The sequence below is a fragment of the Sciurus carolinensis genome, chromosome 13, assembly GCF_902686445.1.
Source record: "Sciurus carolinensis chromosome 13, mSciCar1.2, whole genome shotgun sequence".
NCBI lineage: Eukaryota > Metazoa > Chordata > Mammalia > Rodentia > Sciuridae > Sciurus > Sciurus carolinensis.
This window is the reverse complement of record NC_062225.1, coordinates 16,473,199-16,489,265: the sequence shown is the minus strand read 5'-3', so window position 1 is coordinate 16,489,265 and position 16,067 is coordinate 16,473,199. Positions and strand designations below refer to the sequence as shown.

Here is a 16,067-nt window from a genome sequence, read left to right as displayed (position 1 = left end):
AGTTCTTCGGAGCAATAAATTGCAGTACTTTGGAAACTAGTCAACCAGGACACAACCCATTCAGAGCCCTCCAGAAGGCAGCGTCCTGAGTGTGAGAAGTCCAGACAAAGCCTGACATAGCAGAGGTGACATTTGCTCCTGAGTCACAGCTGATGGGACAAGGGGTTGGGAGTATTCAAAAAAGCTCATCATCCTCTCTGCCATCCTGTGGGTCCTTCCGAACCTGAAGAAGGGGGCCTGCCTTCACACTCGCATGCTGATGCAGTGCAGGCTTACATGGGGAGAGCAGCGACCAGCGAGCTCTTGCAGGAAAGCCTGAATTTGATGTGGACTGCTTGCCAGCCTTGCAGTTCAGTCCCCTGCACTCCGTGTTCCTGTCTACTGATAGGATGTCTTCCCTGCTTTTGGGGTTTTGCTTACTGACTATCAGGGAAGCCTAGTGCAGCCAGGAGGGACAGCAGGGGGCACTGGGGAGGGAGGGGATGTGTGGGGCCTCAGGGGAAGGAAGTGGTAGGGAAGGCTCCACAGAAGAGGGGCGTTCCCAGGAAAAGCAACGAAGCAACACTCAGGCAAGGGAAATGACAAAGGACGCATTTAAGAGGAAAGGAATTGTCCAGTGAACACAAGTGGGGCAAAGCAGGCGTCTGTTTTATTGGCTGTAGGAACAGTAGTCTTGCCTTACCCACAGTGTGGCCTCAGCGGTTTCAGGTACCCACAGTCGAGGAGAAAGGCAAACGCAGTTCAGTAAGGTATTTGGACAGAGGGGAGAGACCACATTCACACAACGTTTTTATAATAGTATGTCGTTAATTGTTCTATTATCATTTACTATTGTTGACCTCGCACTATGCCAAATTTGTAAATTAAACTTCATCACAGGTAGGTATGAACAGGAAGAAAAGGTTGGTTCGAGGCATCCAGTGGAGACCTTGGAACGTACCCCACTGAAGCAGAGGCCTGGCTGAGGGTCTGAGCTTGGCCAGCAGAGAGACGATGCCCTAATGCCAGGGTCGCTGTTACTGCTGCCATCTCAGCTTCCCGCTTCTGTGACACAGGGGCATAGGCAGCCCTCACCTCCCGGTGTGAGGACTGCCTAGCCTGGCACTCGGTATGTGCTCAGTCCGTGGCGGCTGTTTTCATTCTGTTAGAGAGTAAGAACGTTCAATGCAGGAGAAGCTTAAAAAGTAAATAGAAATCGTCACCATAGATTCTGAAGGGTTGACTCTCTCTTCAAGACAGTGAGGACCCTCTGAGGGATTTTAAGCCGGCGGGTGACACTATCACATACCACCATGGCACAGGGAGAAAGGAGCATGGGGCAGCCTGGGCCTGAAGCGGGAGCCAGCTGGGGAGAGTGACAGGTGGCAGGGAGCCTGACCCTGCAAGGGACTGCAGCAGTGGCACAGGATGATGAACCATCCCAGAGGCACAGTGACTGTGACTGGGAGGTGGGCTGCGTGGAGGTGCTCAAGGAGACCAGAGGACCCAAGCCCGGTGCAGGTTCCCGGACTGGTTAACTGAGACAGAAATAATTGCATATTCTGGCTTGGAAGATACCAGAAGGGAACTGGTTTATGGGGAAGGATGATGAACCAGGTTTAGACCTGTGGCTTCAAGAAATGTAGTGGGTTGCCTTGGGCTTCTGGCTGATTGGAAATGACCTCCCTCCCCATGGGCTCAGCCACCGTGGTAGCAGGCACTCTGCTTATCCTGAAGATAGAAGACACATGACCCCGTTCTGGGGGTGATGCTTCTGCACGTGCTCACATTCAGAAAAATAAGCATGGAATGCCAAATGGATACCTTCCAGGGGTAAAGAAAAACACCCAGCATTTCAGGGGCAGTCAGGGTGAACTTTTGGTGCCCAGTGTCCAGCATATTCCAGTGGGTGGTAGAGTTGGGGTGCCTGGTGCTCAGCATCATCAGTGGGTGCAGGGTGGAATTCTGGTAGACTTTGGGTGCCTGGTGTCCAAACTCATACTGGGTGGTGTCCAGCAGAGGTGGAATTGGCACCTGGGAAGTCCCACAGGTGGTCCGAGCACCACCCTGGTTGCAGAGCCTCCGTGACCAACTCTACCAAGACAGAGATCCTACTCATCTTTCCTGCGTATCTTTTTTTATTTTATCAACTCAGAATGTGGCCTATGTTTTTGCAACCCTGGACTGTGGAGCCCTGGGAAAGAAGTAATTGTCTCTACCTCAAGTGCTCTGTAGCAGATATTATTGTCCCGTCCCAGACAGGCATGTCATGGTTTAAGTGGATCTGCTAGTGTTCCCTGGTACCCTCCAGTTTGGGGTACAGCTGTTGCAGTAGTAAGTGATCTTCAGCCGAGCTTCCAGACTACTCAGAGAATGCCAAGACACTGGTCTCTGTGGCTTCTGGAGTCTGGGCAAGACCAGGAGCAGCGAATGGCCCAGACCAGGTTCCTTCTGATTATAAACCTCTCGTCCAGTCAGCCCAGCATGCCACACCACACTGCCTGTGGGCACCATGACATGGAAAGCCTAAGCAGAGCTGTTTCTCGTGGTGTGTGAGCATCCTGGCACAGTGGCCTTGGATTATCTGCCCCAAAATAACCAGCATAATGGCCTTTCCATGCCAAGCCTGGCTTAGAAACCTTCCCAATTCAAAAAGATAATGGATCCCTGCCAGTCATTTCTCCCTCTATGCAATAACAAGCAGTATCAAAAGAAATTGGCATGGCTCGGCACAGCACAGCACTGTGTCGTGTCTCAGTCGTCCATCACCATAGTAACCACGATGGTGTGACAAGCATTCTCTTGCATCAGTTTAATTTTACATACAGGGAGAGTGAGGCACAAGATGGTTAAACGGCTCCCCCGGTGCATCCCAGCCTCACGCTTGTCCCCATGCTGTCGCTGTCACGACCAGGTAAGAGCGTGGCTCCTGCTGAGGCATATCAGTAAATTAAATGCCACTGAATTCCCACAGCATTTTCCACTTCATTCTGCATTTAGAGAGCGAGAAAACATTGTTGACAGTACAAGTAATGGATTGTTCGCTGCAGTAATTGCCCATTTCAGCAGACCCCAGCCTTGGCAGTGGGGAGGCGTTTGCACAGTGTTCTCATCTCCAGCCAAAGGCAGGCAGTTTGACAAAGGCTTAATTGCATTGGCCGTGGCATCCAATATGATTTGTTCTACTTGATTAATGTCACGCCCCTTTCCAAGGGCAGCGCGGGCCTGACGAAGGGCCTATGTTGCTTATATGCTTATGTCAGTAGGGGCAAGTGCTCCTGCAGCCAAAAACAGCACCCCAAAAAGAGCTAGATTCAAAGTGCTCCGAGAGGGTCTGGAGGTACAGAGAAACCCAGAGAGTCCCCCAGTTCTGCCCCAGCCAGAAGAAAAAGACAAGGAAACAAATTCCCGAAATAGAATTTGAAAAGTGCCGTGGCGGCGGCACAGGCAGGGTACAGGACGCATGGGGGAGGGGGAGTTCACTGAGATGGGGAGGAGAGTGGACAGGCGGATGGGAGGAGGTGCACCAGAGGTTTTCGAGAGGAGGTGATAATGCCCGGAACCTTAAAGGACAGTTAGGAACTCTCTAAACAGGCCAAGCAGGGAGGGCGTTGAAGGCAGAGGAACCAGCAAAGGCAAAGTCACGGCAGTGAGAAGAGGGTGGTTCCTACAGGTGACTCTGTAGTTGGATGTGGCTGAAAACAAGTGCGGAAGAAGCAGTCCAGTGTTGATGATCCTTTCTCTGCAAAGATAAGCTCTACTTTTCATCTAAAAGATGGATAAACACAGCATGCAGCAGTGGGCGGGGTGGGACAAAAGGAGCATTTGGGAGGGTGAAGGCACATGAGCGACCCCCAGGCCAGCAGAGGCCAGGTGCCTTTGGAAACGGAAGTCAGGTCAGCGTGGCAGAACAGAGAAAAGCTGGTGATGAGGCCGACGAGGTATGACGGGAAGGTCATGATGGTCTTCTAGACCATGTCAAGGAATTTAGGTTTCTATCCTAAGGGCAGTGGACGCATTAAAGGACTTTAAGTAACAGGTAGAGTCAGGGTTTTGATTTTGGAATATCAAGCTAGACTCCTGCTCATGCCAAGCAGAAATAATGAGGACAAGATACCGTCCCACCTGAAATAACAAACAAGCAGGCAGGTATATAAAACAATTTTTGAAGATATTAGCAACCAAGGACAGTGATCCCCAAGGAACTTACAGGCTGTGGCGCAGGTAGAGCCCAGCAGGCCATAACAGATAGCTGGAGTTGGCAGGACAGAGGACCAGAGAGGAGAGAGCTGCTCAGAGAGAGAGCTGTGTATTCAGTTGAGAACTAATCAGCATATGCATGAGAGCAAAATACCCAAAGCCAGAAAAAGAAGGAAAGAAAGGATTAGCACTAACTGCACCCAGAATACACACAGGCTGGAAATAGCGCCTGTTCCCACCAGCCAGACTGAGAAAGGAAAAAAAAAAAAAAAAAAAAAACTCTGTCAATTCACAAGTCATTAAGTAGTCTGCACAGAAGGACATGGCCTCAGTAGTGGGCAACGTACCCTGGACTGAGCTCTGCTCCAGTCCCACCTAACAAATTTTAAAAGTCAGACTCAAAAGGCTCATACTGTTTCCAATTAGTTTAACTGTGTCCCAGAACAAAGCTCAAGAATATTTATAGGAATATTAAAATCTCCAGCTCTTAACAACAGAAAAATCATAAAGTCTGATATCCAATAAAAAATTACTAGGCATGCAAAGGAGCAAGAAGATATTACTCACAATGAAGAGATCAATAATTGCTCAAAACTCACCAAAAGCTAAAATGTTAGAATTAGTAGTTTTAAAGACACTAAAAGTTATTATAATTGCATTTCATATATTCACAAAGTTAAGTAGAGACTGGAAAATATTGAAAAGACCCAAATCAGACTTTTAGAAACAAAAACTACAGAATGTGGGATCAAGAATATACTGGATGGAGTTAATGGCAACTTAGACATTGCTGAAGAAAAAAGCATTAGTGAACTTGAAGATATAGCAATAAGAACTATGAAAACTGAAACTGAGATAATAGGGATTGTTTTTAAATGAACAGAGCTGTCAGTTAACAATGGGCTACTTTAAGGAGCCTAATGTATGTGCAATTTGAGACCCCAAAATAGAGGAGAAAGAGATGGGACAGGAAAATGCTTTAAACAAATAATGAACAAAATTATTCTAAATTCAATGAAAACCACAAACTCACAGCTCAAAGATAGCTGGTGAGCCTACACACAAGAAACATGGAGAAAACAACAGTAGGGCAAATGATAATCAAATGGTTCAAGACCTGTGATAAAATCTTAAGCCAGATTAACCTTTTATAATAGGTCACAAAAAGTAGGGGGAATGACAGGGAAGATGGTAGATTTTTCCGTCGAGAATACTGTAAGTGAGGAAACAGTGGAATAACTGAAAGAAGGACTGTCAACCTAGAATTTTGTACCCAGAAAAAAAAAAATCCTTCAAAGAAAAAGTAAAAACTAGTGAAGCTCAACTCTTTCCTCTTCAGTCGATCTACACTTGGAGAAATGTAAAACAGAGTTCTTTAGCAACTTGATACCAGGTGGAAATACAGACCTAAATGAAGGAATGAAGAGCACTGGAAGTGATAACTACATAAATAAATAGATAAGATTTTTAAATTATTATTTAAATATTTTTAAAATACAAAGAACTTTAAATAAAAAAATTAAAACAATGAAGTTTGGGATTTAAGACTTTTACATGTAAAAATAAAAAATATGATAACAAAGGCACAGAGATTGGAAGGAAAGAAATTGAAGTACTGTATACTAGTATAAGGTTCCTTACTATAGGGGAGGAGTTATGGACTCACTGGTAAGTAGACTGTAATAAATTAAAGGTATAAGCCACCACTAGATATGAAAACAAAGAGTTATAGGAAATAATTTAACAGAGGAGATAAAATCAAATCATAAAATATGCAATAAATCTGAAAGGATAAAAAAGAGGAAGGGGAACAAAGAGAAAACGTGTGGTAGGTTGACAGGTTGATAACTGATCATAAGGAATCACAGTGCAGATGGACTAAATAACCCCACGCTGAACTGGGGTTAGGTTTTCAGCTATTCAAAGCAAGCCAACAAAAAACAAACAAAAAATTAAGTACTATGAATAAGAAGCATACTTTAATAAGTTACAGCTAAAGACACAAAGACTAAAGAAAAAGGATGGAACGGGCTATACACATCCGTTATTCACAGTAGTTACATCTAAAAAATTTTTTTTACAGACTGCATTTTGATTCATTGTACACAAATGGGGTACAGCTTTTCATTTCTATGGTTGTACACAATGTAGAGTCACACCATTCATGTAATCATACATATACATAGGGTAATACTGTCTGTCTCATTCTATCTTTCCTTTCCCCACTCGCTCCCACCTCATTTTCCTCTAATCAACCAAAGTTCCTTCATTCTCCTCACCCCCGCCCCTCGTTATGTATCATCATCCATTTATCAGATAAAACATTCGGCATGATATTTTCCAACTTCATCCATTTACCAGCAAGCCATAATTTTATTCTTCTTCATGGCTGAGTAATATTCCATTGTGTATATATACCACAGTTTCTTTATCCGTTCATCAGTTGAAGGGCATCTCAGTTGGTTCCACAATCTGGCTATTGTGAATTGAGCTGCTATGAACATTGATGTGGCTGTGTTACTGTAGTATGCTGATTTTAAGTTCTTTGGGTATAGGCTAAGGAGTGGGATAGCTGGGTCAAATTGTGGGTCCCTTCCAAGTTTTCTGAGGAATCCCCATACTGCTTTCCACATTTTATAGTTACCATGGACACTGACGGAGTGAACACCAAACTGCTCTGAGGTGGAATTGCACGTGTGTGTACACACCTCTCACACAGATCACAATCTCATCCTCGTTGAGTCTCTTTATTTCCCAAAAGCAAAAACAAGGTTCAGATGTGTCGAATGAGCAGCCTGAAGCAGCCCTGCTAACAGATGCAAGGGCTGGGATTCAAATCCTGCTCAACCAGCCCGGGAGCCAGGGCTTCTTACACTGCCCTCCACTTCACTGTCCCCTCTGCTCATCCTCCGGTCATATCTGAGAGTGAAACAAAAAAGCAGAGTCACCTTGTTCAGCCTCACCTGGGAGGGAGAATGCATGTCAGGCAACTCAAATTTTTTCCCACTCTGCACCTGTCTGAAAATGACCATGAAAAGCACGATAGGCATTAACTTGGGAGTGATAAATCAATTAGAGCTAGGAGGAGAATTTGCAAATATAAAATCTGCCAATAATGAGGATCAAATGTTCCGTGTTAATATTAATCAAAAGAAAGCTAGAGTGGCTATATTAATAACATACAGGGAAGGATTTATAACCAAGAATGTTATTAAGGATTAAAAACCAATTTCATAATGGTAAAGGGTCAGTTAATTAAAAGGATATAACAATTCTAAATGTTTATACACTGATAACAACTTCAAAAATACATAAGCAGTCACAGATGAAGCAGAAAGGAGAGAGAGAAATTCAAAATCACAGAGATTCCAATACCTCTCTCATAGCTAATAGAACAAGTAGACAGAAAATTGGTAAAAATATAGAACACTAGAATAACTCTATTACCAACTGGACCTTTGGCATTTAGAGAACTTTCCACCCAACATCAAAATACACACTCTTTTCAGGTGCACATAGAATATTTACCAAGACAGAACATATTCTGGGCCATCACATTTAAATTTCAATATGCATTAAAGGATTCAAGTCACACAAAATATATTCCCTAAACATGAAATTGAATTAGAAGTCAATATCACAAATTATTACAGATGTTAATCTAAATAGCATACTTCAAAATAAACCATGGATCAAAAAAGATGTCAGAAAGCATTTTGAGCTGGATGAAATGAAAACACAGCATATCAAGATTTGTGGATTGTCACTAAAGCAATGCTCAGGAGGAAATTCATAGCACTAAACTCCCACGATAGAAAACCAAGAAAAGGGGTCAAATCCGTGGTTTCAACTATTACTTGAAGAAACTAGAATAAAAAAGAGCAAAGGGAGTAGAAGAAGTTGAATTCAGAAGTCAATAAAATAGAAAAACAATAGAGAAAATCAATGAAACCAAAATGTGGTTCTTTTTTTGAGAAGATCAATAATAGAATTGATAAACCTCTAGCTAGATGGATAAAGCAAAGAGGGAAAATATGCAAGTTATCAAAACCAGAAATAATAGAAGTGACATCACTTCAGATTCTATGAGATAACAAGGGATTATTATTAAATATTTTTATTCAACAAATTAGATGAGATGGGCATATTCAAATGTTCATTGAAAGACATAAATTATCAGACTTAAGAAGATCTGAATAACCTAAATAATCCTATATCTAGTAAATAAATGTACTTAGTAGTTTAAAACCTTTCACAAGGAAAACTCCAGGTACAGGTAACTTTATCAGCTAATTATATAAGATAATTAAGGAAGAAATTTTAGGAATTCTATGGTAACTCTTCCAGAAAATTGAAAAGTGGGAGAATACTTCTATCTTTTTCTGTAAAACTAACATTACCCAAAGGTCAAAGCCAGACAGACATTATGAGAAAATAAAACCAGAGATTACTATCCCTTATAAACATAGACATAAGAATTCTAAACAGAATTTTAGCAAATCAAATATATAGCAATAAATAAGAAAAATGATAGACCAAGTAAGGTTTATTCCAGGAATGTGGGGTTGGATTAGCATTTAACAATCAATGTAATTCACCTTATTAACAAAATAAAAAATAAAAAATAATATGGTTATTTCAGAAGTGCAGAAAATATTTTTACAAAAACCAATATTTTTTAGAATTGCATCTGTGCTGAACATGTACAGACATTTCTTGTCGTCATTCCTCTAAATGATACGTATAATGAGTAGTTGCATAACATTTTCATTGTACTAGGTACTATAAGTAAACTATAGATGTTTGTAAATATGTGGTAGGATGTATGTCGGCTCTGGGTAAATACTACACCACTTTCTAAGAGACTTGAGCATTTGCAATTTGGTATCCATGGGGGGTCCTGGAACCAGTCCCCCATGGATACCAAGGAATTGCTGTACTGTCAATCAACAACTGGAAACCAACATTTTAAAAACATATGCCAAACTTAATAGCATCAAAAAATAGAAATTAAGTTATACATCTTGTATAATTAAGTTATACATCTTCTATAACTTAAAACTACAAAACATCATTAAGAGAAATGAAAGAAGATCTAAATAGGTACGGAGATATATTTTGTGAGTGAGAAGACTCAACGTTGTTAATATGTTTATTCTCCAAAAATTGACCCATAAACTCAGTGGAAAACCGAGAGGGAAAACCGAGAGGCTGTGGAATAGCATTTTCTCCAGTAGCCTTTTTCTCCAGTACTAATCAAGTTCCCACCCAACTTTTTTGTAGAAATTGACAATCTGGTTCTCAAATTCATATAGGCCATAAAAGACCTAGGATAGCCTTGTAGAGGAGCAACAAATTTGGAGGACTAACACTGATTTCATGCTTATTACGAAGCTCAGTGATGAAGTTGGTGATATCATTGTTAAGGTAGACAATATCAATGGCCACTTTTCTCAAGACAGAAAATGTCCATTAAATTTGGTGTCAATTGACCTTTTATCCAGATAATATCTGATGAAGTGATGGAGCAAAAATACATATTGCAGTACACTGAGAAGTGGGTGAAAGATGATAGAGGGAGGACCGGAAAGTAGTGGAAATCCCTACTCTTCTAAACAGTGAGGTCTGTTTGTGTTCAATATTTTTAAATGACAACTCTGTGGGTAAAATAAAGATGCAACGCACAATAGCAAGTGGGGGTTGAAGCACTGGCCGACTGCACTCCAGGAGGAAAAGCATGGCCTTGGCTGACTTCCTGCAGGAGAATATGGACAGGAAGTCCCCAGAACCAGGGTACTGGTCCTAACTGCTAGAGCCACTTCTAGGGGATGGTCAATGCTGAGCCACTGCCTGGAGCGTGGGAGACAATAGAAAGAACTCTAGGCTGGGCGTGCAGCTGAGTGGGGCTCTGGCCTAATGACCAGACCAGCGCCACTCATGCAGGACCAGAACGTCAATCAGCCATCACCCTGGATCTGAGGGCAGCTCCAAGATGCCAGTCAGAAGAACCACAAAATTGCCAGACCAAGAAAAGGAAACAGAAAACAGAAACAACAGTCACAAGATGCTCAAATTCAGGGTGATCTGCCACATTAGCATTTCAAAGCACAGGGGGTGAACTGACACATAAAAAGATAACCAGTAAACTCAAGAAATAGGAAAATAAGGGAGAATTCTGAAAAAGGCTTTAAATTCAGTATATTTAAGACCTTCTAAGTAGTAAAAGAAGGAATAACATCCACCGATTTAAAAAAAAAAGGAAAGATGAAACAGTTGTAAAAAAAAAAATGGGTGAATCAGAAATAACTGAAGAGGAAAATGAACCCATTTCAAATTTGAAAAAAGAAAAATATATTTGTAGAAATACAAAGCCTTTATAGGTAGCATAAACTTTAGGGTAGACACAGTTAAAGATGGAGTTAGAGAAATTGGAAAGTCATACAAAGGAATTTATTGAGAACACAGAGCAGAGATGAAAAATTATGCACATGAAGGATCGATTGAGGAGCTTCAGACTACTTCTAGCAGGACTTCCAAAAATAGAAAATAATGCATGCAGATGGGAGAGAGAGAAGGTTCAAAGGAAAAACCACAGAGAACCCTCCAAAGTTGAAGAGAGACTCAAATCCTCACACACAAAGCATAAACAGTGCTGAGTAGGAAAAACACCCATAGACCCAAACCTAAACATGCTATACTTCAGCTTCAAGCATCAAAAGATAAGGAGAATACTGTGAAAGCTGCCAGAGAGCAAATGCAGATGACTTATGAAAAAATGAATAAAGATGTAAAAAAAAAAAAGCAGTATAGCCACTATTTCAAGAATATTAGATAAAAGAAAAATGGGAAAAGGAGGTACTAGCTAAAGGAAAAGTATAGATGGAAGATTATTTCTTAAGTGGGAGAGGCTTAACTTGGTCCAAAAGAAATCATGGAGGAAAAGCTAATGGAAGGAAGGGACAGAGAGGAAAGGGGGTGAGCCAAGAGAGGCTGATCTGGTGAGGACCTGTGTCCTCATCAGACTGGAGAGGGGTGAGGGCCAGTTATGAGGCAGGTTGATTGAAGTCATGGTAGCTATGGCAAGTATTCAATTTTATTTTATTCCTGAAAATAAAGGACATAGCTGATGATGATAGGTTGTTTATTCATTCAACTAATATTTACAAAGCACCCAGAAGTCAAGCAGAGTCCCCGAGATTGGGGACAGAACAGGAAACTGAATGAGAGATAATGGGATCCAGTTACTGAAGCATACATCCTAAATGTTTAAAGAGAAGAGGACAGGGAAAACCGAGAGGCTGTGGAATAGCATTTTCTCCAGTAGCCTTTACCTATAGGTTCAACTCTTCAAAGATAGCACAGGATGCTTTGTCATCGCTAACTAGTAAGATCACCAGTGGGATAGTAGTCGAGGTGGGCACAAGGCTGGGAGACACAGGGCAGGTGAAATCAAAGGTAAATCCCACTGACAATCTGTGGATTCCAGAACTATTCTGTCACTCAGTGTTATGAGCATGCCTGACTTGCTAATGAAGCACTTTTTTCTTCTCCAGTGGTTCAATTCTGTGAGATCTGTAGTAATGTTTTATCTGGAATTCCCTTTTCTTAAATAATGACTTATTCATTCAAAAACTGAATTGAGCACCTGCTATATGCCTGGCACCCTCCCAGGGGTGTGGAATGCTTTATATCCATGAATTAAACAACAGTTGCCCCCTTCTGCATAGAGCTTACATTGTAGCAGGGAGAGACAGACAATGTACAATCAGCATATAATAAGTAAAGTATATAGACTATTAAGAGGAGCTAAGAGAAGAAAAACTAGAACAAGAGAGATGGAGATTGCAGACGGGCAGTTTATACCCATGCCGATGGCTGTTTGGGACTGTTTCTAGAAGGGGACATCTGAGCTGAACTGAAGCACTGAGGTGGCCCCCCACCTCACAGATCTCTGGAGAAGAGTGGTGTGTGGGACAGGAACGGCAGCACTAGGGGTCTGAGTTAGAGAGCCTATTGTGAGGAGTGGTCAGGTTGAGCGAGAGTATTAGGGTTAGGGTTAGAGAGATGACCTGGCAGCAGGCTCAGAACTTTGTGGAACACTCTCCTACTTGCATCTGGTTTAGCAAGACGATGGGACAGTCATGCAGAAGGTAACCAGAGGTGGAAGGGAACTGTTCAGAGGCCTCGGGCAAAAGACCCTTGAGCGGCCCTGGAGGTTGAGGTCATGAGCCCACCGGGCAATTGCACTTCCCTGGCTGGCGTCATTTGTGTTCCAGGACTGAGGGATGGGGTGAAGGAGAGTTCAGGCACTGGGCAGGAGCAAATCAATCTCAAGGCTGCCTTCCAAGTTGACAGTGATTAAATGACCCCAGTGGCTTGATCCATCAGCATGATTGCCTGACCCACCCTTCCTCTTCAATGAGGCCATGTTGTCTGAGGGCACAGGCACTGTGGGCTTCCAACCCATCTGAAACCTCCAATAATTAATAATCAAAAACATAAATCAGGCTTTTTCTCTTTCACCCTGTAGAAATAGAAGAGGAGGGCTGCCTCTAGCCCCAGAGAATCTACCATCACATAATTAGATCTCGGGAGCTCTTCCCACAGGGCGCTCAGAAGAAGGGCCCAGCTCACAGGTGGAGGGTCATAGGTGGGGTGGAGTGGCTTCACATCTGCCAGAGGCTAATGAATCTACAAGTGCGTTCTCTATTCAAGGCATATTTGGGGACTGAGAATACTTGTGTGTATTCTTCCATCTTCTAAAGCCAGGAATGCCACACATTTTGGTGGTAACCAATAACCACAGTGTGACATATAATTTTGTCTGGAATAAAAATGCAAATCCACTGGATTGGAGTTGTCTGGTACAAGCTGGGGTGCTTGGCATAAGGTGATGTCTCTGCTTGGGCCGGCCCAGGTCCCAGGTTGCTATTCCCCTGGTGACTCATTCTCTTCCCATTTTTTATCTGTATTTAATAGAGAGACAGTTCTTCAATTAAATGAAGCAGGAATAGTAGCAGGATTAACGTTAATATGTTGCTGTGTTTAGGTGGACCCTTATCTTTGCAAATGAAAGATTTTTACAAATGTCGTGCCTACAGAGCCTTCACATCTTTAAGGTGCGTTCACAATTGCCAGGCTCTTTTTTCATAAATGCAGAAACTCTTGTTTCATCTTGCAAGTGAGGTCACAGCTGCAGGCAGAAGGCAGCAGGGGGCATGGATAGCTGGGAGAGAATATCTCTGACTTTCCTCCTGTGATTGTCAGGAACAAAACTCTCTCTCAGTCTAGGCTCCAGGTAGCAAGTCCAGCTCCCGGCATGGAAACCATGGCCAGTTCTGGGGTCAGGACTAACCAGTCAAGCTGTGTCCAGCTTATGTGCAGCAGTGTTTCATGATCCACAGGGAAGCTTCTCCAAGATTCTTCCACAGGTCTCAGGGTTTTTGTTGTTGTTGTTGCTTTGAAAAGACTGAATTTTTTTTATTAGTTTTTATTAGTTTTTAGTTATATATATCAATTGAACCTATTTCGATGTATTTATACAAGAATGGAATATATCTTATTCTAATTAGGATCCCAGTCTGTGGATGCACATGATAGTGAGATTCACTGTGATATGTTCACATGTGTACATAGGAAAGTTAAGTCAGATTGATTCTACTGTCTTTCCTACTCCCAGCCCCTCTCCTTCCCTCCATTCCCCTTTGTCTAATCCAGTGAACATCTGTTCTCTTCCTCCGCTCCCCTTATTGTGTGTTAGCATCCACGTATCAGAGAAAACATTTGACCTTTTGTTATTTGGGATTGGCTTTCATGGTAGTCTTCAGATCCATCCATTTACTGACAAATATGGCTGAGTAATATTCCATTGTTTATATATCCCACATTTTCTTTATCCTTTCATCTGTTGAAGGGCACCTAGGTTGGTTCCATAGTTTAGCTATTGTGAACTGAGGTGCTATAAACATTGATGTGGCTGCATCACTGTACTAACTGATTTTAAATACTTTGGATATATACCAAGCAGTGGGATAACTGGGTCAAACAGCGATTCCATTCCAAGTTTTTTGAGGAATCTCCATACTACTTTCCATGGTGGTTGCACAAACAATGTGTGAGTGCACTCTTTTTCCCCGCATCCTTACCAACATTTATTGCTATTTGTGTTGATAGTTACCATTCTGATTGGAGTGAGATGAAATCTCAGTTTTAATTTGCATTTCTCTAATTGCTAGAGACATTGAATACTTTTTTTCATTTATTTGCTGATCATTTGTAATTCTTTTGAGAAGGATCTGTTCAGTTCTTTCCCCATTTGTTGTTTGGGTTATTTGTTTTTTGTTGTTTTGTTGTTGTTTTGATTTGGTTTGTTTTGATGTTAAATTTTTGAGTCCTTTGTATATCCTGGAAATTAACGCCTTATCTGAGGTGGAGGTGGCAAAGACTTTCTCCCATTTTGTAGGCTCTTTCTTCACCTTCTTGTTTCCTTTGCTGTGGAGAAGCTTCTTAGTTTGATGCCATCCCTTTTATTGATTCTTGATTTTACTTCTTGTGCTTTGGGAGTCTTTAAGGAAGACTGCAAGGAAATCGGTTCCTGAGCTGACTAGTTTAACTATTGGTCCTACATTTTCTTCTAGTAGGCGCAGGGTTTCTGGTCTAATAGATTTATGAGGATTTTAACCAGAATGTTTTCCAAACTCTTCAGAGAGCATTGGTCTGTCATAGTTTGAATGTGGTGTGTTCATGTGCTGGAGGCTTGATCCTCAGTGTGGGGATGCTGAAGTGGTAGATCCTTTAAGAGGCGAGGCCTGGTGGGACTTCCTTCAGTCATAGGGAGCGCACCCTTGAAGAGAATAGGCAGTTCTCATGGCTCCTGAGTCAGTTCTGAGAAGGAGCAAGCCTAGCGCCTCCCTTCTAGCCTCCTGTCTTGCCATGGGATCTCTCCCTCCTCTACTCACTCCTACCATTGTGATGTCACCCACCACTGTGATGTCATCTGCCATCAGGTGCTCACCAGAGCCACGCTGATACAGTAGGTGCCATGCCCTTGAACACTTGAAACTAAATAAGCCCAGCCTCAGGTGTTTTGCTACAGTGATGGAAAACAGACTTCACGGAAAACTGGGAATGTGCCCTGTGCACAGCAGCCTGGGAAAGGTGATATTGACCTTCCCGAGGAAAGGACTGTTTTGAGCAGTAGCAGAGGCCTCTGACCACTCGCTTTAGAAAAATGGAAATGCATTTTTGGGGTTGCTCAGCCCTGTTTCTCCTTTTGTGAGCGAGAGATTTGTGCTGGTGGCCAGGTCTGGGAGGACTTCAGAGTCCTCGGAGGTCAAGCCTGAGGGTGTATTGCGATGGCACAGCGGGCTGCACACTGACCTTTCAATCACTGTCTCTCCAACCTCATGCTCCAGCTGCCCACCCCTCCGCCCAGGCCCAGGACCGACCTACTGCCACCGTGTCACCCCTGCGCACTCAGAGCTCTCCATCCCGCCTGCCCGCCACCAGCCTCAGGCCTCGCTCAGTGGTGTCCCCACAGCACAGCCAGCAGCCCCCGATGCAGATGTGCCCTCGGCCGGCCATCCCCCTCACGTCTGCAGCGTCGGCCATCACTCCTCCCAACGTGAGCGCCGCCAACCTCAACGGGGAGGCTGGAGGAGGGTCCCTGGGTGGCCTGTCCACATCCAGCCCCACCAACACGGGATGCAAACCAGACGACAAGAAAAATGAAAAGGTAAGTGTTCTGTCCCGAGCCACCCTGGGCCCTGGTGCACCAGATGCCAATGGCATCTTGGACAATTGAGGCTTGACTGTGTGCACCAAGTTCTTGCCCATAGATGCACCACCAGGCATGTGACAGACGGTGGCCAAACCAGGAAAGCAGTTGG

At 43.1% G+C, this 16,067-nt stretch overlaps 1 protein-coding gene across 4 annotated transcripts in view; it reads left to right on the top strand.

The window, feature by feature from the left end:
* The window catches only part of Sh3rf3 (SH3 domain containing ring finger 3), a 347,565-nt gene that overhangs the window by 285,974 nt on the left and 45,524 nt on the right, over positions 1 to 16,067 (top strand). For all 4 annotated transcript variants that reach the window (XR_007104739.1, XM_047523201.1, XM_047523203.1 and 1 more), the window contains exon 8: positions 15,594 to 15,913. Coding sequence is in view for 3 of the 4 variants with exons in the window: in XM_047523201.1 (XP_047379157.1) it covers positions 15,594 to 15,913 (320 nt within the window). In the remaining variant the exon portion in view is untranslated. The remainder of the gene's footprint in view (positions 1 to 15,593; positions 15,914 to 16,067) is intronic.